The sequence below is a fragment of the Miscanthus floridulus genome, chromosome 19 (genome assembly GCF_019320115.1).
Source record: "Miscanthus floridulus cultivar M001 chromosome 19, ASM1932011v1, whole genome shotgun sequence".
NCBI lineage: Eukaryota > Viridiplantae > Streptophyta > Magnoliopsida > Poales > Poaceae > Miscanthus > Miscanthus floridulus.
Window position 1 is genome coordinate 97,509,510 of NC_089598.1, and position 27,833 is coordinate 97,537,342.

At 48.1% G+C, this 27,833-nt stretch overlaps 3 protein-coding genes across 3 annotated transcripts; 2 read left to right on the plus strand and 1 right to left on the minus strand.

Annotated features, from left to right (window-relative positions):
- Positions 1 to 7,094: 7,094 nt before the first annotated feature.
- LOC136529399 (polyubiquitin-like) lies at positions 7,095 to 9,923 on the plus strand. The gene is made up of 2 exons (XM_066522472.1): positions 7,095 to 7,225; positions 8,537 to 9,923. Exon 2 carries the CDS (start codon positions 8,537 to 8,539, stop codon positions 9,680 to 9,682), a length of 1,146 nt encoding a protein of 381 aa, XP_066378569.1. The 5' UTR covers positions 7,095 to 7,225; the 3' UTR covers positions 9,683 to 9,923.
- A 3,103-nt stretch (positions 9,924 to 13,026) lies between these two features.
- Positions 13,027 to 14,427, minus strand: LOC136525173 (polyubiquitin-like). The gene has a single exon (XM_066518169.1). It carries the CDS (start codon positions 14,271 to 14,273, stop codon positions 13,452 to 13,454), a length of 822 nt encoding a protein of 273 aa, XP_066374266.1. The 5' UTR covers positions 14,274 to 14,427; the 3' UTR covers positions 13,027 to 13,451.
- A 10,317-nt stretch (positions 14,428 to 24,744) lies between these two features.
- On the plus strand, positions 24,745 to 27,341 carry LOC136527518 (peroxidase 3-like). The gene is made up of 4 exons (XM_066520278.1): positions 24,745 to 25,181; positions 25,305 to 25,496; positions 25,596 to 25,758; positions 26,631 to 27,341. Exons 1-4 carry the CDS (start codon positions 24,963 to 24,965, stop codon positions 27,053 to 27,055), a joined length of 999 nt encoding a protein of 332 aa, XP_066376375.1. The 5' UTR covers positions 24,745 to 24,962; the 3' UTR covers positions 27,056 to 27,341.
- Positions 27,342 to 27,833: the final 492 nt, after the last annotated feature.

Here is a 27,833-nt window from a genome sequence, read left to right on the forward strand (position 1 = left end):
TCCTCGTCGAGTCCGCGCTCCCTTGATACTCATAGCCAGGATGTACCCTCCTCTGGCAGGGCTGGATCTATCGACTGATGAAGCTCCCTACCATGCTCGGACCATCCAGTTTTTTCTATGGGATCATTCCAAATATTTCTGGGATCTGTCCCAGATGCTCGGGTTTCTCCGACGAGCTTGTCTTCTTCTCCGGAATGTAGCCCACGTCGCACAGTGTGATCATGTTCGGCTCTTCGTGGATGTAGAACCATTTCTTGTACCAGTCGTCGAGCGACGTGTTCCATGGGTAGTGTAGGTATTGGGCTTTCATGCCATCATGGAGGTTGAGGTACACACCCTCGGCTATCTTTGAACCACCGCTTCCTTTCCTCCTCGAAATGGGGTTGGAAGCCGCTATATGCTTCGCAGAGATGAATAAAAGTGGCGATAAGGAGGATCGAGTTGGGATGCAGATTGCAAATCCTAATCTCGTAGTAAAGATAGAGCCCCTGAAGAAATGGATGTACCAGAACCCCAAATCCCTGTTTAAAGAAATCCTCGAACACCATGATCTTACCTGGTTGTGGATCGGGGTACCCCTCGCCCTCTGGCGCACGCCATCCTGCGAGCTCCTTGTTGTGGAGTACCCCCATGGTGATGAGGTCTTCAATGGTCTGCTCATTGCTTTTTGATTTCCACCATTCCTTCGCCATGACCCCTGCTTTCTTCTGTGCATCATTTTTCGCCATGACTCCGGCCTTGCTGGTGAATGGGGAAATGGCGGCGGATTGTTTGGTGGTGATTTTGGATGTGTTAGGGTTGGTTGGTGAGAGGAAGACGAAAGTTGCGGTTGCGAATGGCAATGGGGTTCAGTAAATAGTAACTAACCTATCACATATCGTATTTAACCCAAGAGTTATGCCGTTTCATCTGCCCGGGATTCTTGGGGGATGTACGCACACGCTGCAGATGGTTGTTTTCAAAGCCTCGAGATCTATGCCAATATATGCGCCTCTTCGTTGCTAGTGTGGGAGGGCCCACGCTGACGCACCTACTGATAGGTGCCACGCAACTGTTTGCTTGACAAGACAAAAAGGTAGCATAACGTGCTATACCCGTCTACTTCTTTGACCAGATGTGTCAGATTGGACTTGACAGAACAAGTAAATAAATAAATACATAAAATAATAGTACAAGTATCATATGGTTTTTTGCCACACTTTTTGTGCTTGGGGATTGTCCCGACCACCCTCGTGCTCGGGGACTGTCGCGACTATCCTTGTGCTCGGGACTGTCCAGACCACCATCATGCTCGGGAACTGTCCAGATCACCATCGTGCTCGGGGACTGTTCCGACCACTCTCGTGCTCAGGGACTGCCCCGACCACTCTTCGACCATTGCTCGAAGACCGCTCTCCTCGGCTACATGTGATTTGTACTCACATACAGTTGAGAGGCATTTATTTTTTCTCACTTAGACCTTGCTACAAGGCTGATACCTTGCTTTCTAGCAAGCTCAGGGACTACATTGGTACGATGCACCTGCTGGTGCATCTTGTATCGCTTGTACGATGATTGGATTCTCAACTTAATTGGGAATTCTTTTTAGACCCTGGCACCACGTGCCTGCATCACCTACTACCAGGCTCGGGGACTAAGTGGGCACACTTCACCTTGTGGTGAATGTGCTTATTTTATCGACCCCTGTGCTCTGACTATTGGCCATAACTACTATTGTACAAGGGTCACTTACATTTCTTTTTAGAAATACAAGTGGGCACACTTGATCAGGAAAGAAATCTTTTTTCTTTTTTCTTTAGAGCACCATGTATTCTTTGGACAACCAGAATCTTCGGCTATAATTGTGGTCTACTGCTCTCTATGCTGACCAGAATACTGGAACATTTGCTTGGTTAATGTTTCAGCCAATTAGAGATGACATGAAGATAGATCGCATTAGTCGAAGAAGATCGAACGGTGTGTCACAACATAATACATGGTGCTCGGGGACTAGCTGTGGGGGTATTAACCCCTATACCCTTACGACTAGGCTTAGGCCGACCCGAACCAGGGGGTCTGGCCCACTAGAAGACGACACGTAGCCCGACCAATCTGCTCGGAGTCCCGCGCAAGGAATCAAGGCAGACTTAGAGATAAAGCAAGATCGTGGTCGGTTAGAATAGGAATCCTTATTCGGCCACCTATGGCAATTGTAACTGGTTAGGATTAGTTTCCAGATCTGTAACCCTGACCCCCCAGACTATATAAGGCGGGTAGGGGACCCCTCTCAAAAAACATCTCATTTACATACAACAATACAATCAGACACAGGACGTAGGTATTATGCCTTTATAGCGGCCAAACCTGGATAAAACCTCGTGTCGGTCTTGTGTCACCATCTTGTTTGTAGCTTGCGCATCTGTCTGCCAATAATCTACTACCTTGGGCATACCCCTAGGTAGATTGCCAACCATATTTCGTCGACAGCCATCATGGGTAGCCAGGCATAGCCAAACATGCACGTGCATGGTCGGTGCACCAACAACAGCACAGGGCAGTGGTGACCGTGTCCACGCGATGAAACTAGCTAGAAACGTCATGCGCATGACTTTTAAAGCGTTCCACAAATCAAACTCGATGATTCAAATGCCAAACCAATTTTTCTATACTAAAGAGGGTATGTTAAACTACTAAAACAAGTCCTAATACCACACCATTGCTTAACCCAAATCTCCTACAAAAATTACTGAACTTAGCTTAGTCAAAGCGTTTTCCGACTTAGGAAATTCGACTAAGTCTTGATCGGTTTCGCGTCGAATTCGATTTCCAAGCTACCAACCATGCTAGCTAGGGAATTCCGTTCTCGACCGTAAGTATTTCACTGCCACCTACGAAGTTTATACTACAAACTTTATTAAAGTTTCGTATATGCGTTCTATAGCATTTTCATTCAATAAAAATTCATTTAGAACCATAAGTGATATCACGCGACATGAAATATAACATTCGTTTCACATTTCCGATGAACATTTTGAGTTATGTACATTGCTTTACACCCTATATTACACACATTTACACATAAATATGATGCTCGTGTAGTGTTTTAGCAAAAGATTTATAGTGTAACATAGAGGGTGTTACACTTCTGCTTGATGGGCTTGGCGGTCGTCGAGACATTTAAGGAGTGCTCGATTAGCTCCCTTGGCATGCCAGGCATGTCCATAGGTTTCCATGCGAATACATCAACATGCTCCCATAGGAAGCTGACAAGCGCGTCTTCCTATTTAGAATCAAGGTTGGCCCCAATCCGAGCAGTCTTGGACTGGTCACCGGGGATGAGGACCACTTCTTTGAATTCTCTAGACTTGGTTGAACCTCGAGCGGCCTCCAGGGTATGGATCTCTAGGTCTTCTAGAGGGATCACCTGTGAAATCGTGATGCAGTCCTACATATGGATGGAGATGTTAGTTGCCTCGGCAAACGCAAAGCTTTCCTTCTCTTAGTTGTAGGCAACGTCAAGGTTGGCGCGCAGGGATTGGACCCCTTGCTCTGTTGACATCTTCAGCACTAGGTATGTATAGTGTGGCATGGCCATGAACTTGGCAAGAGCTGGTTGGCCAAGCATGGCATGGTATGCCGTGTTAAAGTCAGCGACGAGGAAGTTGATGTAGTTGACATGGAACTGCTTTGCGATGCCGAACTAGACTGGCAGTACAATCTGTCCCAAGGGGAGGGACGCCTTCCCAGGAATGATTCCCTAGAATAGAGAGTCCATGGGGGGTGAGGTCTTTCTTCTTGAGGCCTAGCTCCTCCAGAGATCTAGCAAAAAGAATGTTGAGGGTGCTCCCTCCGTTGATGAGGACCTTTTGGAAGCGCACATCCTTGATTATGGGATCCAAGACGAGTGGGAAACACCCTCAGTATGGGATGTTCGACCACTGATCAGCCCTAGAGAAGGTGATCGGGTGCTTCAACCAGTCAAGATACTTCAGATCAGAGACAGGGTCATCATATGTAGCGACTGACATGACGCGTCAGGCTACGAGCTTCTGCTCTTACTTATCTTCAGAGACAGCCCTTCCACCAAAAATTGTAGCAACGGTCTTGGTGGGATCCTAGTATGTAGGGCCCTTGTTCTTGCCTCGCTCTCCACCTTGACCGTCTTTGGTCTCTTCATCGTTGTGCTACTGCTTCTTTGATGGTTCTCCCCCGAGCGCAGTCTTCAGGCCCCTGCACTCCTACATGGTCTGCTTGGCATCCTTATGGATAGGGCATGGGCCGTCTAGTAGCTTGCCAAAATCCATATCATTGGTGCGCTTAACACGGGTGTCGATGGTGTTGATGGAGGTATCAGGTCAGTGACGATGGCTTTGTCTGCCTCTTGAGCTCTCTGGACGATCATCATGCCGAGGCTCGAGGGTCACGATCATCATGATGGTCATGATCATCGAGGTGATGATTGTGATCGTCATAGCGTCTGTCCTCGTGATGAGCGAAGCGGGCAACACGTTCAGCTTCTTCGACATCGGTGTATCCATTCGTCGTTTGTATCAGCTCACCGATGGTAGTAGGCTTCTTGCGGTACAGCTTGCCATGAAGCTACTCATGTCAGAGCTCTTTGCTGAAGGCGGTGATGGCCTTGGCATCGGTGATGTTGGGGACAAAGTTTCTTGTCTCCGAGAAGCACATGATGAAGTCACGCAAAGATTCCCCAGAGGACTGATGAAGCTTTTCCAAGTCATACTTGGTGTTGGGCTGCTCGCATATAGCCATGTAGTTGTCGGTGAAGACTTTCTTGAGGTCGTCCCAAGATCGGATGGAGTTCTCCAGTAAGCTAAGGAGCCAATTATTTGTAGACTAGTTAAGCATGACAGGAAGATAGTTTGCCATGATGTCCTCGTCTCTCCCCGTGGCTTTTACAGCAATCTCGTATAGAGTTAGCCATAGAGCGGGGTTGGCCTTTTTGTCGTAGGTATTGACACCAATGACCTTGAAGCCCACCAGCCACTGGACGGCTCAGAGCCTCTCTATAAAGGGGCAAAGTCCCGATGCGCTGGCGGGGAGTGGTGCTTGGCGAGTAGCGAATTCGTCATGTTCAGCATCGAATCGCTGGTGACACTCCATCTCTGCTCTGTAGCATGCAGACTTGTTTTTTATGTGGCCACGGGCATCCACACTGGTGTTAAGGTAATCACGAAGGTTGTGAGGGGTGGGTTGATTGACCTCCTGATTATGGTTGCCACCCCAACCTCCCTAGGGACACGGTGGGCGGGCGTCGTGGCGTGAATAGGCTTCATAGTTGCCCCTGGATCCTCTATAGAGGTAAAGGCCTCCAGCCTAAGGTCAGGGGGTGTCGACGCCATGATGTTGGCCTCCTCCATCGTGGTAGGAGCGGTGGCTATGAACCAACGTGGTGGAGTAAGATGGCGCATCATTCTAGAACTCGTTGTCCTGGACTTGTGCAGCTATGATGTGCGCACGGACCTTCTCGACCTCTGGAGTGTGAGGGAGTTTGTCGAGTTTGTTGAAAGTGACAGCGAGATTGGTGCTTAGAGTCTGATAGACTGGCTAGTCACCAACCATGTCAAATGCCTCTTCTAGATTGCATTGATGGCGGGACGGGCCGCGACCATCTTCGCTGGCCTCAGGGGCCGCTTCTACGTCTCGACAACGTTGGTGATCGACATTCTTCGCTAGACGAGCATCGTGCTCTTCAGCGGTTTCACCCTCCTTGGTAACACTATCATGGCTGACGTGGAAAATCATGCCCCCGAACCCTGGAGGGAAAGTAGGGCAGCTCGACAGGGTCCCGGTCGAGCCCTCGGAAGAATCATTAGGGCTTTCATCCAAGACGTGGTGAAGAGATTCGGTCGAAAGCGGGGAATCCTTCGAGAGCTGAGAATGGCCACCATGTTGACCATGGGTGCGGGCTGACCGGAGTTAGTTGGGTCAATCACGTAGAGGTCGATGACGTGATTGCATTCGACGCGGTTGGCAAAGATGTGGTGGACGACGTTCTAATACGTAGATCCTGCACCCTCCAGTCCGAAGGGGTGGGGCCTCAGTGGGTTCTCCATCGGGGCTTCATAATCATCCAAGCGAAGGCCGGTGGCGGGAAGTGGTCGGCGCCGCACCGTGCGCCCATCTAGAGTAGTCGTGATCACCAGATCGGAATCTATACGCCTTGCGCGGTATGGCCGAGCTGGTCGCTCGGTCACAGTGGCTTGGTGATCTTGGAGCGTAGGAAAATCGTCGCTCGCTCTAGATCGATCTAGGACCGAATTCACGAGGAGCTAGCATTTTGTTAGGTGATCTGTGACCCGATCGATGGATGTGATCAGGTCATCGTTGCTGATAGAACTCCTGATCCAGTGACGTTGCGCCGGGACCGGAGATGTCATTGCTGGTGTCAGCACGATTGGCGCAGGGCGGTCTTGCACCGCCTCCACGATCTCTCTGTTGCCATTGAGGCCGATGATCCAGGTCATGGATCCAACATTGAAGATCTGGCCCCGCTCGAGGGGGGCCATGGAGCTTGGGAAGGTGACCATCTTGTTCGCCATGGATTCAGCAACAACGACCTATGCCTATGTCGTATTCAAATTAACATGAACAGTCTAAAGTGTCGGCGGTGTTCGTGAAATGGTATGTATATATATACAATATATAAAACTTGAAGGCCCCTTTGGAACGTAGGATTTTTTTTCCTGTTCCTGTGTTTTTCCTGCGAAAAATAAACTGAATCATGTGAAATTCCTGCGTTTCGAAGGGGCCGGAAATGTTGTATGGGAAAAAATTCAAGCCAATGCATGAGCATGATTGAAGCAAACGGTATATAGAAAACTTGAAATGTTCTACGAAAAGAAAAAAAATCAAGCCAATGCATGATTAAAGCAAACGGTCTAGTAACGGTGTTAACCTAATCTAGAGATCTTTTGTACTCCTTAACGGCCACCAACCGCGGGAAGCAAACGCGTCCTCCTCCTCGATATCTCCGCGGCGGCCTCTGACTTTTTCCGCGGAATTGCGTGGTGGGGACGGATTCCACGAGGCCGCGACGCGACGGCCTCTCGCCGCTGGGCCCCACACCGCTCGGTGCCGTAGCCTCACGGGACTCTTTCTCCCTCCTCCCCCGTGTATAAATTGGCTTAATCCCCTCCCTGCCTCGTCCATCCAAATCCCAGTCCCCAATCCCATCGTCGGAGAAATTCATCGAAGCGAAGCGAATCCTCCCGATCCTCTCAAGGTACTGCGAGTTTCCGATTCCTCCCTCGACCCCCCTCGTATGCTTTCCCTGTTTGTGTTCGTCGTAGCGTTTGATTAGGTATGCTTTCCCTGTTCGTGTTCGTCGTAGTGTTTGATTAGGTCGTGTGAGGCGATGGCCTGCTCGCGTCCTTCGATCTGTAGTCGATTTGCGGGTCGTGGTGTAGATCTGCGGGCTGTGATGAAGTTATTTGGTGTGATCGTGCTCGCGTGATTCTGCGGGTTGGCTCGAGTAGATATGATGGTTGGACCGGTTGGTTCGTTTGCCGCGCTAGGGTTGGGCTGGGATGATGTTGCATGCGCCGTTGCGCGTGATCCTGCGGCAGGACGTTTGATTGCCAGATCTCGTTACGATTATGTGATTTGGTTTGGACTTTTTAGATCTGTAGCTTCTGCTTATGTGCCAGATGCGCCTACTGCTCATATGCCTGATGATAATCACAGATGCCTGTGGAACTAACTAGTTGATTGCGGAGTCATGTATCAGCTACAGGTGTAGGGACTTGTCTAATTGTTTGGTCCTGTACTCATGTTGCAATTATGCGATTTAGTTTAGATTGTTTGTTCCACTCATCTAGGCTGTAAAAGGGACACTGCTTAGATTGCTGTTTAATCTTTTTAGTAGATTATATTATATTGGTAACTTATTACCCTTATTACATGCCATACGTGACTTCTGCTCATGCCTGATGATAATCATAGATCACTGTGGAATTGATTAGTTGATTGTTGAATCATGTTTCATGTACATACCACGGCACAATTGCTTAGTTCCTTAACAAATGCAAATTTTACTGATCCATGTATGATTTGCGTGGTTCTCTAATGTGAAATACTATAGCTACTTGTTAGTAAGAATCAGGTTCGTATGCTTAATGCTGTATGTGCCTTCTGCTCATGCCTGATGATAATCATATATCACTGGAATTAATTAGCTGATCGTTTAATCATATATCAAGTACATACCATGGCACAATTTTTAGTCGCTTCCTTAACCCATGCAGATTGAACTGGTCCCTGCATGTTTTGCTAAATTGTTCTATTCTGATTAGACCATATATCATGTTTTTTTTTTGGTAATGATTCTCTTATTTTAAATGCTATATAGTTCTGGTACTTGTTAGAAAGATCTGTTTCATAGTTTAGTTGACTATCCCTCAAATTAGGATGCTGAACAGCTGATCCTATAACTCTGTTTCATGTTTCAATTCTTTTCTGTTCAACAGTCGATCAGTTTTTGTTAGATTCATAGTAACTTATGGTCGCTTACTCTTCTGGTCCTCAATGCTTGCAGATGCAGATCTTCATTAAGACCCTCACTGGCAAGACCATCACCCTTGAGGTTGAGTCCTCAGACACTATTGACAATGTCAAGGCTAAGATCCAGGACAAGGAAGGCATTCCTCCGGATCAGCAGAGGCTGATCTTTGCTGGCAAGCAGCTCGAGGATGGCCGTACCCTAGCTGACTACAACATCCAGAAGGAGTCCACCCTCCACCTGGTGCTCAGGCTCAGGGGAGGCATGCAGATCTTCGTCAAGACCCTTACTGGCAAGACTATCACGCTTGAGGTCGAGTCTTCTGACACGATCGACAACGTGAAGGCCAAGATCCAGGACAAGGAGGGAATCCCCCCGGACCAGCAGCGTCTCATCTTCGCTGGCAAGCAGCTTGAGGATGGCCGCACCCTCGCTGACTACAACATCCAGAAGGAGTCGACTCTCCACCTCGTGCTCAGGCTCAGGGGTGGCATGCAGATCTTCGTCAAGACACTCACTGGCAAGACCATCACCTTGGAGGTGGAGTCCTCGGACACCATTGACAATGTGAAGGCGAAGATCCAGGACAAGGAGGGCATCCCCCCGGACCAGCAGCGTCTCATCTTCGCCGGCAAGCAGCTTGAGGATGGCCGCACCCTTGCTGACTACAACATCCAGAAGGAGTCCACCCTTCACCTGGTGCTCCGCCTTCGTGGTGGTATGCAGATCTTCGTCAAGACCCTCACCGGCAAGACCATTACCCTGGAGGTGGAGTCCTCTGACACCATCGACAATGTGAAGGCGAAGATCCAGGATAAGGAGGGCATCCCCCCGGACCAGCAGCGTCTCATCTTCGCTGGCAAGCAGCTTGAGGATGGCCGCACCCTGGCAGACTACAACATCCAGAAGGAGTCCACCCTTCACCTGGTGCTCCGCCTTCGCGGTGGTATGCAGATCTTCGTCAAGACCCTCACCGGCAAGACCATCACCCTGGAGGTGGAGTCCTCTGACACCATCGACAATGTGAAAGCGAAGATCCAGGACAAGGAGGGCATCCCCCCGGACCAGCAGCGTCTCATCTTCGCCGGCAAGCAGCTGGAGGATGGCCGCACCCTGGCAGACTACAACATCCAGAAGGAGTCCACTCTCCACCTGGTGCTCCGTCTCCGTGGTGGCCAGTAAGTCCTGGGCCGTGAGCAGCTGTCCTTCCAGGGTTCACAAGTCTGGTGCCTTCTTCTGTCCCTCCGATGGAGATTATCTGCATGTCGTGGTTGTGTCCTGATCGAGTCGTCGAGTCCCTATGTTTCTCTTCAAGAAATGTGAGTCCTATGTCAGTCTGGTTGTGTTTGTGAACATTTCTGCTGCTGCGCAGCAGTTTGGTTGGAACTGTGCAATGAAATAATTGAACCCTGGTTTCTGGTTATATGTGTGTTAGCTAATGTTTTTGAAGTGGAAGCTCTAATCTTCTATTGCGTTGCTACTACAATTCTGCTTGTGTTTTGATGGTTCTTGGTTTCTGTTAGTTCGTTCAGAGGAAGTTCTGCTTCCACAGACTAAGATGCAGTTGAGCTTTGGGCCATTGTTCAATTGGTCATGCTGGTTGCTCTGGGTTTCTAGATTTCATTTGTGCTGGTTGAGTGATAGTAAGAAACAACCGGTGTTCACATCTAAGAAACAACCGGTGTTCACATCTATTCAGGTTTTGTGCTGCTCGAGTGATCGTCAAAAACCACCGGTGTTCACATCTAAAAAGGTTTAGATCCCCAGGTTTAGATCTCCCGTTTAATTCAAAAAAAAAAAAGTTCTGTGTACCTGCATTTAGTTGGGTGGTTGATGCTGCAAAGAGTAACTTTCAAGAGTAATAATCTTTGGTGACTACTCTGTTTCAACTGATCAATCCCTAGGAAAGGTACACCTTTACTTTAGGGAAGAAATTCTTAGAACCTTGCACTTTGTTTCAACTGATAATAGTCAGCCTGTTCGGCAGGCCGTAAACGATCGTGGATTATTTACTGCTGGCTGGTTTGGTGTGAGAGAAAAATACTGTTCCAGCCTATAATCCACCACGATAGTATACGACCAAGCGAACAGGTTGAGTATACTTTATTAGATAAAAAAATATTCAGATATATTAAACACCGGATGTCATCTGTCATGGTCCTGCACAGCTCCAGTGGCTTCCTGATCAATCTGTGGAATGCCTGTTAATCGGCTGCAATTTTTGCTGAGCACTGTATATATGTAGTAGTACTATTGGGCCACCAATTCGATTTTGACACAGCAGTATTGGTCCACCAATTCGATTCTGACACAGCACTGCATAATTTGAAAACGTGTTGCTCCATTTTGCAAGGCTACAAATTTAGATCATGTTTAGCATTCTGTGGGATACAATACATGGATATCGAACAAACTTGGTATGTCAGAGAAAAAAAATAGTTTATTTTCAAAACTAACATTTTTAAAGCCTTCTATGAACTTTAAACTTTCAGCATTTGGGATCAAGATGAGTGCTCGAACAAGAGTGCACTATTTTTCTCCAAAATAATCTACTACAGAGTTCTTTTTTTTAAAAAAAACTTATACTTAACAGATAAATCAGACCTCTTCTGCTCCATATCACCTTGACAAATCAAAGAAGCAGCACCAACGAAGCAAAGGGTATTATTATTTAGGTAAATATAATATCTCGTTTACTGAAAAAGACCGAGTGTTTACTTATGAAAAAGACCGAGTGTTTACCTAAACTACCATTTTGCTTTGACTTCTGCGCACATCCTATAGATATAATGTTTATGCAATGGAAAATTGAAAATGCATTAGAATTAGAATATAGTTGTAGCAAAGGCTTTCTTATATTTGTAACCAAACAATCTATTTCTGACATCCATTGTTTATCTCCTCTTACTTTAGGAATCTTTTATGAAGACAATTTCGCAAACTGAAGTAATGAAGACAATTTGTATTTATAAAAAAAAAAGACAATTTCTTAAAGCTTTTGAGTTACAATCCTCTATTACATATAGAAGGAAACATTTCCTTGTTCTTTTGTTGAAAAAGACATATGACATATGATAGACTCTACAGATCTAGAACTGTTATGAAAAACTGGAGCCTTTATCCAATCTACTAATACAGAAATTATAGTAATTTTAGTGTACATTGTAATGCGGCTAGTCATATCATATATAAGACCCAAAAAAAAAAACTCTGGACATGATACTTATGCAGGACATATCTCAAAATCACAGACTTGTCAATTATCTTTTTGGAGCATGTCTCATGGTTAACTTGTTTACGCCGACAGCAATATCAACATTTCTTAACCGAAAAGCACCAAGAAAGCTGTACTCCACAGTCCACTCGTCTCTCTGCCTGCTCCTTGACAAGAGACAGAGAGGGCTGTCTGAAACTCTCCCTAATGCCTTTCCTTGAGATAGAATAGTCAACATCTACTTCTGGAAGGACCAAACACACAAATTCAATCCATCAGAGAACTGTTTTTGTATCAAACAATGCGACATCTCGATCAACAGGACAAGGAAAATTAAGCATGGATCTACAATGCATTGGGCAATTTAATTAAGCGGAGAGACTAGACTAATAATCTAAGCTAACTCTTCAAAACAAAAAGACAATGTGTGCATACAGAATTATATCCTCTCGAAATACATGTACAACTAGCAGAGTAGTCCTTGCAAGAAAATACACAAGGACCTCACTTTTGTGGAAATTACTCTGAAGACCAATTTCCACAAAAATGAGTTTGACTACCAAGAGAAAGAAAGGTTGGCTTTCTGATGTTGGGGAAATCTAATCTGTGTGTAATTGCAGTTGAGTTCAGTTCTTGACTTTTGCAACTGTGTTAGCTAGTAACCCCAACATTACTCTTTAAACTCTATGGCTTTCTAAAAAGCAGAGGAAATCTATTAAAAGACAAAACAACTTCTGAAATAGTGAAATCCCAATGCAGGATTGCAGATCGAACACCACAAACCCCTTGTTAAACCTTATGATTCAGAACAAGATATGACCATTATGCTTAGGGCAGACCCAACTAGTCAGGTCATATGATTTTCACAGCATTAAACAACCTTCCTTGTTGGCAAATATTCTATGTGACAAGAGAGTTAATTAACAAGGAAAAAGAGAAAAGAGAAAGAAATCATTTATCATGCAAGAAACGGAATCCACAACTTCCAACACACGTAGAAATTAGTGATGTCATGAGGGGGTGGACGAGAGGGTGTTTCTTCGCCCACACGTTTGTGGGGGCCAAAGATGGGGACCAGACTATGCCCTAGCACTCTAGAGATCCGTTGGGCCCAACTGTCATGCAAAGGTTGAGATCGCCAGCTGCTCGATATTCACATGAAGAGGATGATGGTGAGAGAGAAATGATAGATGCAATTATTAGGGCTTAGGTATTGAAATCATGCATTGTGATAAGGAGTTTCTAAAGATAGTTTCTTGCTGATACAATGGTTATGGAAACTAGATGATACTTTCGAGGTTAGGAAAATTAATCTCGCGGATACATATAATTCAGAAGAATAGGTGAGTGATTCATACACGTCATTCCTTTCTTTTATCAAGAGTTCCAGCAATTGATATCCTTTCACAAATAATTGAAATGCAATTTCGTGATCTGGATCTTTAATTGTTGGAAACTCCTCAAGTTCTTCTGCCAAGCCTTGATTAATGAATCTACAAAATCTCTTGAAATGGATCTGACTAAATCCTGGTACTGTGGACATTCCTACATTTCCATTCCGTACCAATTGAATTTATATAGAAGAAAAATTCCTACTATAGCATAGCATTGTTCGATGGCTGTTGGACATGCCACCCTAAAACGATGAAGCTCTGAAATATGGCAATGCAGGATTGGAGATGAGACAAACCCTAAAGGCATAAACCCTCTGTTAAACCCCTGATCTGATGGGGGCGATCAGGCGCCGCCGGTGACGGTGCCGTTGAAGATCTCGATGGTGTCGCCGTTCTTAACCTCGTGCCACCGAAGGGTACGGTCCTCATCCATAACATTCTGCTTGTACACGAAGAAGTATCCGCCGTCGCGCACGGGGAGGCGCAGCCTCTCCACCTCCTTGCGCAGTTCCCGGACCACATCCATGGCGCCCACCTCCAGCGCCACCGCCGTCTCGCCAAACATGACGCTCACCTCGATCCTCTGCTGGTTCCTGGCCCCGGCGCCGTTTCCGTCGCCGCCGCCGCCCGACGCCACGGGGGCCTGCGGGTGCACGACGGCGCTCACGTCCATGCCGTCGGCCGGCGGGCCGTAGTCCGCCAGCGTCTTGCCATCCTCCATCTCCGCCTTGCCGAGGAAGAGCGCCGTCCTCGCGGCCGGCAGCGCGCCGTCGGTGCGGTCCTGGACGAGCTCCTTGAGGCGGGCCACGGTGTCGGAGGCCGGGACGTCGTCGAGCGCGACGCTGCGCGGCCCGATGATCTCGGGGGCCGAGACGGCGACGCGGACGCCGGTGGCGGGGGACGGGGAGGGCGAGGGTGGTGCGTCGTCGGGGAGGACGAGGACGACGCGGGAGCCCTGGACGATGCCGTAGTGCGCGGTGTCGCGCGCGTCGTCGAGCTCCTGGCCGTCCTCCTCCTCCTCCCGCCCGGCGAGGAAGAGCCGCTGCGACGCCACGGGGATGCCCTCGCGCGCGTGGACCGCCTCCTTCATCTCCCGCACCGTCGCGAAGTACCACACCTCCAGGGTGAACTCCCGGCCCCCCGGCGTCGCGAACGTCACGTCCATTCCGTCGATCGCGCTCCTTCGTTCGCCGTCTCTCACGATCCCTCGCCCTCTCGGCCGATCGATGATCGGTCTGTATATATCGCGGTGGTCCCCTGCTGGTCCCCACGGGTCGGCGCGGCGAGGCGCAGAAGAGGAAGGTCCCTGACGTGGTGGCGCGGTGAGCTGTGCCTGTGCCGGCGCGCGTTCACTTCTCGTGCATGCGGAAGTTGCGAGCGAAGCGAAGCGTCCGCGGCGAAGATCCAGCGGGGCGGCGTGTGTGGAACCGTTACCGTTGCACCTCGCGAGGCCGGCGTCCACTGCGGGATTTGATTTTTTTTTTAATTTTTTGTATAAATAAATAATAATAAATAGTTGCAGACGGAAAAGATTTGCCAAATTTAGGCTAATATACGATTTATAAATACCGCCTCTTGAAACAACGGCGGTAGTAGATTTGTACCCGCAGGCAGTACAAAACGTATAGCCGTTTGGAGTGATATTTTCTGAAGTTGGCCGTTGCACGCATTTCGTATTATTTGGCCACATTCGACGCATTTTGATGTGTAATAGTAACGCGACTTCAAACAGCTATTGTTCGGTAGTGGAATCAGCAGTAAGAAATTCACACCACACTCTAGTGCAAGCGGGTTTATTTCTCAAACCTGAGAGCATCTTCAAGTTCTTCCTAAATTTTTCTCCTAAAAACTCCATGTTTTTCAACTCCTAAAAATATATTAGGAGAAAAAAAGAAGATCATATCCTATAGTTTCTAATATTTCAATGCTCAATAATCAAATTTGGGTTCCACTCAGCTTTTTTTGTGTCGATCCTCTTCTTGGTGGCGAGCGATGGAGCGGCGAGTTCCTGGTGGCGAGCGATGGAGGTACGTAGCTCGATGCATGCCGCGATCGATGATCGATCGATCTACCTCACACAGATGTAGTAGATGTGCTTATTTACAGCAGTGCTATACTAATCGCTAGTAATGACGTGATGATGTGCGGCTCGATCAGTAGCCCAGCAGAGGTGGTCGTGGTCGAACCGTTGGACGCCGGAGGAGGAGATCTCGGGGTTCACGTCGGAGGTCAGCCCCGTGTCCTGCGACGCGCTCAGACGCTCCCGCTCGCCGCCCCCCTTCTTGCACGGTGGCGCCGGCGCCGGCACGGGCTGCTGCTGTTGCTTGTTGGACATGTCTGGGAGCCCGCCGTAGACGCTGCCTTCCAGGAGCTGTACTAGGCTCATCGCGCCGTGGTGCAGCGGCCCGTAATGCGCGAAGCCGGATAGCAGGAACGGTGAGGCCGAGGTGGTCCTCGCGGCAAAATATGCGGGAAGAGGACGACGCGTGGGAACGGCGTCTCCGCGCATGGCTTCGTCCGCGTAAAGTTACATGGAATGGGGAGGTATTTCCAAGTCCTAAAATATTATGAGTTGTTGGAGAATAATTTTTCTCCATCTTTCTAAAAAACAAGGATTATGAGGATGTTTATGGAACTTTTGGAGATGCTCTAACAAAATAAATTTAATCTTTATGACTTTATGCATAACCTATAAAATTAAGTTTATATATATGTCTTTGTGGATAAGTCCTCTTTTATTCCTACTCGTACCGTATGACCTACCATCGTTCCAACGGCCATTATTTGAGAAAAGCCACGAGTAGCATGGGGGTAAGTTGTCGGCACTCGATCTCAAGGGCTTCCATGCCACGAGAAACGGTAGAAGGCCTTTGGTTGTTTATTGGTGCAGCGGCCGCTTTGTGTGCCATGCCTATAAAAAGAGAGAAGATTGTTATAAATGCTAGATTTTTTTTTTTTACAAAAAAAAAAAGAGGAGGGAAGGAGAGGAAAGACAGAGGGATGAGGGAGTTGGAATAGCGAGGCGCTATTGAAATTGGGATTGGCTTTAGATGCATTGCACAAACTTTATTTTACATTTGATCTATTGGCAGGAGTACCAAGGATTACACTTTAGTTATCTAGTGTTTAGATTTAGATGAGTTAGAGTATTAGACCAGATCGAATTAGGCCTACCATTTTGATAAGAATTAGTCCTAGGATTAGATTTGGACCTAGGATCTACACATAGGTTTAGTGGTCAATAGGTTTATAGAGATTATTTTAGCTAATAAGTCGTATTTATCGTATTATATTTATGTAGTATGGTTTTCTATTAAAATTAAATTGAAAATATTTAGTGGGAGTAGTGTATTGTACATAGGATAGCATGGACTAGGTTTTGTAAGTTAAGAAATCTCTTTATTAATTAGAATATTTAGAACATGCAATATTAGCAGGTTTCTAGTTGATGTTGTTTGTGCAGGTGCTCAAGAGGGTTGGCAATAGTAGTGAATTGCATGAGGATACCAATGATGGAGAAGAAACAGAATTGAGGATGGAGATCTGGCTCAAGCCTCAAGGTGAAACCGAGGAACAAATTGAAGGGAATACATTGGCAGTTTGGCACAAACCACATGTATCTATTCTAGTTTTCCTCCTGGCCCTATTTGGATGTAGTCGGATTCGTGTTAATACACATGTGTTGGTGTGGATTGGAGTGGAAACTTAATTCCACTCCAATCCACCCCAACGCACGTGGATTGAGGTGAATACGACTGCATCCAAACACGGCCTGAATTGAAATGTGTTGGTACCGGCCGATCCATTCCAGATCATACAATTCCGGTGTTGTGTATTATATATTATGTACATGAGTGTGTATTTGCAAAAAGTTTCCTCCTATATCTAGCGTTAGCTCCTCAAAAGGAAGCAGTTGCCATGTCACCCTAATTATTTTCGGCCGTCGGATCCTCAATCATGCGGCCCAGATCTCTTGGAGCGGATTCCTCCAGGAGTGGCTTCTCCTGCTTCTCGTGCGCTTCTCAGGCTTCTCTAGCTTCACGGCTGAATCCGGTGAAACAAATATATTTCGCGGCTCCCGCTTCTCCCCCCTCCTCTCTCTTCCTCACTCTCCCTCTCGCCCTTCGCTCTCCGACGCGGGCATGCGCGACGGCGGCGGCTGCGAGCGGTCCGCGGCGGTGGTGCCCACCCTCCTCCTCCTCCTCCCTCCCTCCCTCCCCTTCCTCTCCCTTTCTCCCCTTCCCTCTTGAGGCAGCAACGGGCGCGAGGCGGTGGCGGCAGACGCCCCCCTCCCTCTCCCCCATCGTCCGCGCGGTCTCCTTAGTGCCTCCTCCCGCTGGGGAAGCGTGCGCTCCTTTGGTCGGCGAAACCCTAGGTACCATGCAGGACGGGCCAAATCCTAGACTCTGGCGTGCCCTCTCTCCCCTTCTCACTCCCCTTCGTCCTGTGTAGAGCTGATATCCTTCATTCTACAATGATGATTAATTGTTTCATTCATGTTATGTACTGAGGCTTTGGGATTGTGCAATGATGATCTTTTTTAGACCGAGACAATGGAATTGTGCAGTGATGATTACATAATTATTTCATTCTTCCATGAATCTTGCTATTTTCGGTGTCTTTGTGGTGACAATGTTGTTATATTAGTTGCAAATTTTTTTCCATTTGTTAGTCAGCATACATCCACTGTCAATGATGTCTTTGTTTCATACAATTTATCGGTTGTTATATTACTGAGCACACCCCATTGCCAATGATGTATTTGCAGTTGGGCTTGCTAGCAAGATAATTTATTACTTGGTGAACTGCAATATGAGGGTCATTTTTCCCTTAAATTTTTAGACTATACCTATGCATTGGCTTCGTTCTTTGATTTCCTATCCTATGGTTCTTACAATGAATATGACTTTTATATCTGAAATATGATTATGCTCTTACCTAATGTCAACTCTGTCACTTGAATCTGGAGTATAAGTTTACGACAAAATATTCGGTGCAAACTACATCTTCGGTGCAATCGTGAAAACCCTTTGCAAAACCATACTTAGGAGTTTTCATAAAATTTGAAACTATTCACACCAATAGTGCACCTGTAGATGTGCATTGTCACAAATTTTGAGAATCAAACTCGTTTTGCAAAAATTCATATGAAAATACCAAATTTCATTTGCATATGCACTAGAGGACAAGATTCCTGGATTTTTGCATTTGCACTAGAGGCCCAGCCGAACCAGTGACAAGAACTTTTCGTTGGGCCGCGCAACACGAGAGAATGAGCCGTCGTGGTCCGCTGGTGCAGTGCTGCGTGCAGCATGGCCGCGTGGCACCTTTGGTCTCATCATAAAATAAAATAAAAAAAATGACGCGACACGCGCCCAACGCCACCCCGGCCCGCCGCGCGCGGGCTCACCGCTGCCGGCCGCCGTGGTTGACGCCCCGGGCCAGCACATGACCTCGCCACTCGTGTGTTGCCTTGCCTTGCCTCTTCCAAGCACAAGCAGAGACTGCGTCGTCTGCTCGTTAGTCGTTACACTTACACCAGAGCGAGTGCGGACGAATGTTTCTGCAATTGTGCCGCGCACGAGGCCCGACAATTCCGTCGGTTGCCCGTCCGTAGCCGAGGCCGCCGCGCGCCGGTGGGCGGTGGCTGACTGGCCGGCCGGTCATTCTTCAATGCGCACCAACAACACGCCTGTCCCGCTCTGATAGCTGCTGCTGACTCTGCCTGCAGGCTGCAGCAACAACCCCGCAGTCGCAAGCTCGTTGTCGTTGTGCTTGGACGACCCTCTCAGCAAAGGCGCGTCGTCTCTACGTACTCTACGACAGCGACGCGGCGGACGGCGACGTCGCAACCGACTGGTGGTGAAGCGTCTCAAGACACATCCATCCATATGCGCAGTCATTGTAGACCGCCATCATCGATCGTGCCTTACAATTGGCAACGCTGGTGATCCGTCATCAAGCATAGACAAACAATTAAACAACTTTAATTTGATCGGAATTATCCTTTGGTTTCTCTCCATTTTGTTTTTTGTTTTTGTCTGTTCCCATCTCTGAAAGCGCCTTTTTACTTTCCCAGCGAAGACAGGTAGCTACCGAGGCCATGTTTAGATTGCAAAAAATTTCAACCCGATGAATAGTAGTACTTTCGTCTTATTTGGTAAATATTGTCCAATCGTGGACCAACTAAGCTCAAAAGATTCATCTCGTGATTTTCAACTAAACTGTGCAATTAGTTATTTTTTTACCTACATTTAATACTCCATGCAAGCGGCTAAAAATTGATGTGATGGAGAGAGAGTGAAAAAACTTGGAATTTAGAGGTGATCTAAACAAGGCCCGAGTACTGACGGATGATGATGGGTCTCTTCACCGGTCACTCAGCAATCAACTTTAACTTGACAAAGGATCTTCTGAACACTCCTAGACCAGACGAAGGAAAACGGAGATGATCTTTGTATCCATTGGAAACCCTAGGGTTTGGAGATTGGGGATCCGGGGAAATAGAGTCTAGGAGAGTGCGGGCAATACTTAGTATGGTCATCGTGCGTCCAAGGAAAGGGGAAGGGGAGGCGATGCCGCCGCCGCCGCCGCGTCCGTCAGAGCCACCGTCGCCAGGAGTGGGGAGAAGGGATGCGGCTGCGGGAGTGGGGAGTGGACTGGGTTTTACCCGGGCTGGACCGGCTGGCGTGAAAAGGAGGCGAGGGCAGCGTAGTCATTTCGAGTGAGAAGCTAGGGCTCTCAGGTTCCCTGTCACGCTGGCGTGCCACATCAGCGAAAATGACAAAAACGTAGATGGTTTACTGTTTGCGATAACAAATATGTAGAGGCGCGCACAAAACTGACAGAAGGAGTGCCATCCATAAGGATGGCAAAAGGTTAAAAATCCCCAATTGGAAAGCTTATTAGATACTTAAATTTGAAAAGATGAAGCAGCAGGCACAGCTAGTGCATGCTTGATTACCAAAAACCTCTGATCTAAATGTAGCTGATGTGTTTTAATATTCCTCTGTGCTATTACAGCCTATCATTACGGTTGGGACTACTGACTTGGGACCCACACAGACACACAGGCTGAAAGTGAGTCTTGACCGCCTACCTCTGACAGACAGATAGACAGACAAACAGAGATGCAAAGTTCTATTAGGCGATTTCCAGTCACATGATTTGCCCATAAAAAGCGCGTGTCTTATATGCTATGCTAATGCTAACCCCGAAGGAAGCTTGGCGCTCAACTTTGCAGCAAGCAACAGTTACCCTGAAGCCACCTGCAGCCTGCTGTCCCTGATGATTCTTCCATGAACCTTCTTTGTGACTTTGTCTGACCGAGGCCTTGTTTAGTTGGGTGAAATTTGGGAATTTGGCTACTGTAGTACTTTCGTTTTTATTTGGCAATTAGTGTTCAATCATGGACTAATTAGGCTCAAAACGTTCGTCTCGCGATTTCCAACCAAACTATGTAATTAGTTTTTTTTCTACATTTAATACTCCATGTACGTATCACAAGATTCGATGTGATGACTACTGTAGCACTTTTTAAGAAAACTTTTTACAACTAAACAAAGCCGAGCTTGTTTGCTTGCCCCTGCAAGTGATCCCTGCAGGAACCATGTTGTAGTAGTCAAGAAAGAAAGGGACGGTGATGGATTGCGCCCAGAAACAAGTTTAACCAGTCCACAGCGTGCATCTACATCCTATTTGTTTGGTTTATAAGCTGTACTTTTTCAGTCAACGACCGACATTACTTTCAGTCATAGCTATATTCAGCTTGTCGATTAGCTGTCACTAACTAGATGTACATTGTGCTGAGCTCATCAGTTAGTAGGTAGCTGGCTCTAGTCATGTGCTCACATCAAAATCGTCAGTCCTTTGTCTTCGTACATTTAAAATCGAAATATAATGATGCTGTTGGCAGAGCCAAATTAAAACAAACTTGTGCCCTAACCACTCTGATTGGACGGCGCAACGAATTTACGGTACATATATATGAACGGAGATCCGATACCAATGCGTGAACTATGAACTGTACAGGGCGCATGTACTGAATGGAGCGTTTGGTGCTTAGCTTTCACGGCAATTGAGCTGGAGGCCTATGACAATCTCTTCGGCGGCGACCCGACTACGTCCGAAGCCGAAGCGTTGTACGGGCTCTTCCTGGTTGTTCGGTTCAGGCAGCCGCGAAGACGCAAGGCCACCTCCTAGGTCGTACTGTTGTGTCGGTATAGGTTGTTTCTTTTAATGTAATATCGATTCTAGAGGTCTCTTGCTAGGATGCTCCCGCTCGGTACAAGCGCGTTGTATGTTTGTCTAACATCTTCTACTTAATACAATGATACGCAAAGCTTTTGCGTATTCGAGAAAAAAAAAGATTAGGGCGTGACGGTATTTATTTTCTTCTTATGCATATTCAAGATCCAACTCGTTTTGTACTATACCAAGTTCCAATTATTTGAAGAGTTGTTTAAGATGATGCTTTTTTCTTTGGAAAAGTACAATGCCATTTCATTCGCCACAAAGTACACACGCATATATAAAAGCATTGACGCATATATATGTAAGTCAACTCAACTACAACAATGTTCTTAAAAAGAGGCATGGCGATTAAAATGGTATCTGCTTGCTGATGATATAGTGTGGGTCAATTAGCGCACATTGTTAGGCATGATTTAGTGTATTATGCGTGTGGCCTCAATAATTGTCCCCTTCAGGACCATTGTCTGCCAAGTGCCAACTACTTGAGTTGGAATGTGGTAGCATGAAGACTTCCTTCAGAAAATTAAACATTCTGCTTAAAAATCTGCTATTATGGCTTGCATTCCATGACAGAGTAGTGTGTCATGGACTCGAGGCTGTATGCATATGCATGATCAGCCGCCACTGCCTAGAAAAAAGTAGTGTTGCACTAGCTAGCTAGCTAGGCAGTACGAGTGATGAGCATGCATGCACGTTCGTTATTCCCGTCATGATGGTGCATACCATAAACCAGATCAGATGTTGAGCTGATTCTGTTCTTGAGAGCATTCAGGAATAATGTCTAGACTGGTCCTGAACTAGCTACATGATCAAACTAAGCTGCTGAGAAGCATTGCAAAAGAAATTTGCTGCTTCTTGTTTAATCTGTAGGCTGCTCGTCAAGGGGAAACACAAAATTAAAGTAGTACACTTCCTAGGTTGGCATTGCTTGTAACCCACAGCTAGCAATGCATGAGAGAGACCATTTGATCCTGGTCACACGTTATTCCAAAAGATCTTCTTCACTTGAGCAAAGCTAAAAGAACCAGCATGTTTATGCTGCGCTAGCCTACAGCCTGTTCGTTTCGGCTGAAACGATCGTGAATTATTACTGCTGGTTGGTTTGGTGTGAGAGAAAAATACTGTTCTGACTTATAATCCATGATCGTTTACGACCAAGCGAACAGGCCGCTAATAGCTAGAGGCCGGCTATGGATCAGGGAGGAAGCAAAAGATGTGGAAGAGGCGATGAATGCCTGCCTGCCTGCTTGCTTGCAGGGGAAAGAGTCCTATTGCATGCATGCATGCTTTTCATGGGCTTCACTTGACTCTCCTGTTTCTCGTTTCTCATCAGTAAGACTGTAAATAAAGCCTCAGTTTCAGTGTTTACCTTAATTATCTCGCAGTCGCAACAGTAATGTGATGCCGAATCTGGGGTTAAGTACGGTTGGGTAGTCTACTTCGTCTATCTTGTATGTATCCGTTTATCGTTAAAATTATGAACCAATGGAAACAGTGTGTCTTGGTGACAATGCAAACAACTGGCCGGCCGGCTTGTCAAGGCGACTGGTGGCCATCCATCAGTGTGGTGAGGCTGTCGGTGAGCACGACGAGACGACGACGGGAGAGCTAGGGCCGACGAGGACCAGGACCCAACAAGAGCAAGACAGAAACATGGGTATTTGGTGAGCAGTGACGCGCCCTAACCACCCTGCACCTTTTTATTTGGAGGTCATCTCATCTCATCTCATCTCCGGATGGTTCAGTAGTTCGCCGGTATGGCCGTGACCACGAGCAGCGTCTGCCGTCTGTGTAACAGAAAAAAAGATAAAGGAAAGGAAGCTTCATGAGCAGGAGCAGGAAGCCAGGAACAGCAGGCAGCTAGCACTCTAGCAGGGCTAGCAGCAGGGCAGGAGCGTTGCTGGAGTTGCGTACGTCGCTTGCCGTCGCTGGGATTCTTGGTAGCCTCTGCTTTCAGGAGTAAGCAGTGACTGTTTAGTTCCCAAAATTTTGTAAAATTTTTCAAGATTCTCCGTCACATCGAATTTTTAGACGCATGCATGAAGCATTAAATATAAATAAAAAATAAAATTAATTACACAGTTTAGACAAAATTCACGAGACAAATCTTTTAAACCTAATTAGACTATGATGGGACAATAATTGTCAAATAACAACGAAAGTACTACAGTACCATTTTCCAAAAAAAATTCATCAACTAAACAAGGCCGTAGCCATGCGCCCATGCCCTACGTATACCTACTCCCGTCGTGGACTCCGTGATAGGTGATACATGCATGTACACAGCCGCGAGGGCGCGAGCCATGGCACGATGCGTCTACGGTCTAGCTACTGCTTTACTCGCCCTGCTTGCAGTTGCAGACCTTATCCCTGAATGATCACAGCCGAACCAGCAATCGCAGTTGCTGGTGATCCATTGAACTGCTGTTCCTGAATGCGCTGTGCTTGTACTTACCAGATCATACATTGATGCGACCTGTGCAGCAGTAGAACAACAGAGTGTGCAGCATGATGCAGCAGTACTACTCCAAAAAAGGGTGGTACCAGAAGACGCAGAGACGTGTTCCAGCCCCCAGCACTGCAGATAGCTGCTCAGTCACAGATTTGCCGCCACGGCTGTGAATGGCTGGTGGTAGGGCTTTTAATTTGTTCGTGTGCGTGCGCATGTGGATGTGGATGTGGAAGCCAGACGGACATGGAAAGCCGACGCCTTTTCGCTCCATTCCGCCGCACGCCGTCCTGTTCTGTTCTCCCGTCGTCGTCCCCGGTTCAACTGAAGAAGCCTACCACTGTAGAGCACGTCGTACTCGTACCAATGGCGCGCCTGAAATCTTCAGACGACGACGACTGGCGAGGGCCAGAGTACCAAGTTGGCGCACAGGTACTACGTACTAGGCATCGATCATTTGCAAGGGACGGCAGTTCGTTGCAGGAAGCAAAAGAAGAAGTATCGGGCGGGCGGGCAGGCGAGCGGAAGTCCACGCGCACATCCCACCTACGCCTTGATGGGTGATGACACTTGGAGCGGAGACCGCCGCTGGCACTGGCGCTGCCGCCGCCGCCGGCCGGCCGCCCCGGCGTCGTCCTCGTCCTCCATTTGCGCTTGCGAAGCAGGTAGCAGAAGCCAGAATCGTGCGCACCGGCCGGCCCAGTATAAGCGTACATACATCGACCATACGTACGATCGAACTGGGCAAGCCGCTCTACCGACCGTACATACGCAGGTCGGCGGCAGGTACTTAGACTGACGGACCCGGCGCTGTCCGAGACGGAGACCGCGTCGTCCGCTTCTCAGTCCCCAGAATATCCAATGCGCAGCGGCATCCGAACCCCACTAGCGCACTAGCCAGCCAGTAGACACTAGTAGACACACGTCAGACGTCACCGTGCCTTTGCTGTCCGGCACACTACTGTGTTCTTATAGCGCAGCACCCGGCTCGGCACCTTGCTTGTACGAGCAAGAGAGCTCGAGACCGACGAGAGCCACGAGACGGGACTCAGCTGACACGGCGGAGGAAAGCGAAGCTTGTATTGTAGCCTGCTTGTAGACTTGTAGTTGTAGGTGCAGCAGCCACTAGCAGCAGTCCATCTCGGAGCGGCGATGGTGAGAAGAATGGTGCTGGCGGCGGCGCTGGTGGTGGCCACCGCCGCCGCCGTCCTCGCCGGCGGCGCGAGGGCGCAGCTCAAGGAAGGGTTCTACGACTCTACCTGCCCGCAGGCGGAGAAGATCATCAAGGAGTTCGTCAAGGCGCACGTTCCCCACGCGCCTGACGTCGCCGCCACCCTGATCCGCACCCACTTCCACGACTGCTTCGTCAGGGTACGTAGCACTGCAGCTAGCTAGCATGCCATCGTCCTGCCTCAGCTGCCTGCGTGCGCGGCGACGAATGCCGATCGATGCCAATGACCGACTGCGCTATGCATGCTTGCTCCCCTGCTGCAGGGCTGCGACGCGTCGGTGCTGCTCAACGCGACGGGCGGCAAGAAGGCGGAGAAGGATGCGACGCCCAACCTGACGCTGCGCGGCTTCGGCTTCATCGACCGCATCAAGGCGCTGCTCGAGAAGGAGTGCCGCGGCGTCGTGTCCTGCGCCGACATCCTCGCGCTCGCGGCCCGCGACTCCGTCGGCGTCATCGTAAGCCTTCCTGAGCGTCCCCATCTGAATGCGTGATGGCTGCATCAGCCGCCGGCCGGTGACCGTGACTCCTCTCTCTCCGCGCGCGTATGCATGCAGGGCGGGCCGTTCTGGAGCGTGCCGACGGGAAGGCGCGACGGCACCGTGTCCATCAAGCAGGAGGCGCTGGACCAGATCCCCGCGCCCACCATGAACTTCACCACACTCCTCCAGTCCTTCCGCAACAAGAGCCTCGACCTCGCCGACCTCGTCTGGCTCTCAGGTACGGTACTCCATTGCCGCCACCATTCTGAGCTCAGCTACACTGCTTATTTGTTATTTCACCTGACGACGACTTCACCATCATTCAACAATTTGCTAAAAAAAAGGAGAAACAAACAAGAAGATTATCTTTTCACCTGTCAATCAATCAACTTAATTTACACAGGCACACGACTGACATGCCAAGGAACTAGACAGAGATTAGCAGTGACAGGTCTGAGTAGAGTAGCTGACAGCTGCACGTCGTCCTTGAGAAGAGACACAGCATGTTAGTAGTTAGCATCTAAAGGATGGTTTTGTCCTGCCTATGTATGTAGCCGGAAAATGATTCAGTACGACAGAGAGAAGATAAACAGCTTGTTCGCTTGGTCGTAAACGATCGTAAATTTCCAGCCATAATAGTATTTTTCTTTCACATCAAACCAGCCAGCAGTAATAATCCACGATCGTATACGATCGTTTCAGCCCCAGCCGAACAGGCTGAAATTTGCCTAAAAAAACTAGTTATGAGGATAACTGAAAGAGATTGTAGGTGACCCCCCTACATTGCATCCCAGGCAGAGGCAGGCTTAACTTACAGCATTCTTCAGAGCAGGTCATCTTGCTTAAAGTAAAAGAAGAGATTTGATGGCATGTGGAGAAGGAGAACTTGGAATCTGAATATTACAGAATATGTGTATACTCCTCATCATTTGAGGAGGACATCCCGGGTCACTGACCAGTGACCAGACTGGTTTGAGCCACTGATGGGCGTCCATTTTTCGTATGTGCATGTCTGCGTGACATTAATCGGCAACCTCTTCTGATGTAGGGGCTAATTGCTGATTCAGAGAACACTGCTAATTGCTGATGCTGAAATGCTGAACCATGCAGGGGCTCACACGATCGGCATCTCCCACTGCAACTCCTTCAGCAAGCGGCTGTACAACTTCACGGGGCGCGCCGTTCCCGGGGACGCGGACCCGTCGCTGGACCCGCTGTACGCGGCGAAGCTGCGGCGGAAGTGCAAGACGCTGACGGACAACACGACGATCGTGGAGATGGACCCGGGGAGCTTCCTCACCTTCGACCTGAGCTACTACCGGGGCGTGCTCAAGCGGCGGGGCCTGTTCCAGTCCGACGCCGCGCTCATCACCGACGCCACGTCCAAGGCCGACATCCTCAGCGTGGTGAACGCGCCGCCCGAGGTGTTCTTCCAGGTCTTCGCGCGCTCCATGGTCAGGTTGGGCGCCATCGACGTCAAGACCGGCTCCGAGGGCGAGATCAGGAAGCACTGCGCCTTCGTCAACAAGCACTAGCGCGGCGGCCCATCTGGGACGCCGGAATTGATGCGGGAAATTGGCTCGATTGCTCGCCGGGAAATCCTTGTCAGATACATGCTCTGCATTTGCAGGCGTTCTCGGTGGTGTGGTGAACGTTAAATTGTACATCAGTGCATGGATTTTGTTGTTTACTTTGTACGTTCAGTTGATTTTTTTTTCTTGTATTCTTTTCGTTCCTTTTCTCTTGTTATTGTTTTGTTTTTGTGATCTTTGCAACTGTAATTTTATTTTAGTGAATGGTATACATGGAGATATGTGATAATGTGATAATAATAAGGTGAGATTCCAATCATGTCCTTGCACCACTGTCATTTCGATCATGTTGTATTTTTCCCGAAATAAATCAAAAATTTTACGAGTGAAATGAAAGTAGCTAAAAGCCCAAAACCTTGTTCGTGGTGCATGTAGTAGAGAGCAGGGTTCATATTAGTCCCACTTGATTTCTATGGAAGTGTGCTCTTCTTTCCCAATGTGCCATTGTGTGCAACCAAGGGGTGAAAAAAAAAGAGAGGTCAATGGTCCAAACATGTCAAATGTCTCCCCATTGCGTAGGAATGGTAACAGGTACCCAAAACCCAATGGCTAAAAAACATATTAGGGTGCAGGTATGGGGCCTTTTTAACCCCATGAGCAGCCTGTTCGTTTCGTCGTAAACGATCGTGGATTATTTACCGTTGGCTGGTTTGGTGTGAGAGAAAAATACTATTTCAGATTATAATCCACGATCGTATACGAGCAAGCGAACAGGCTGTGC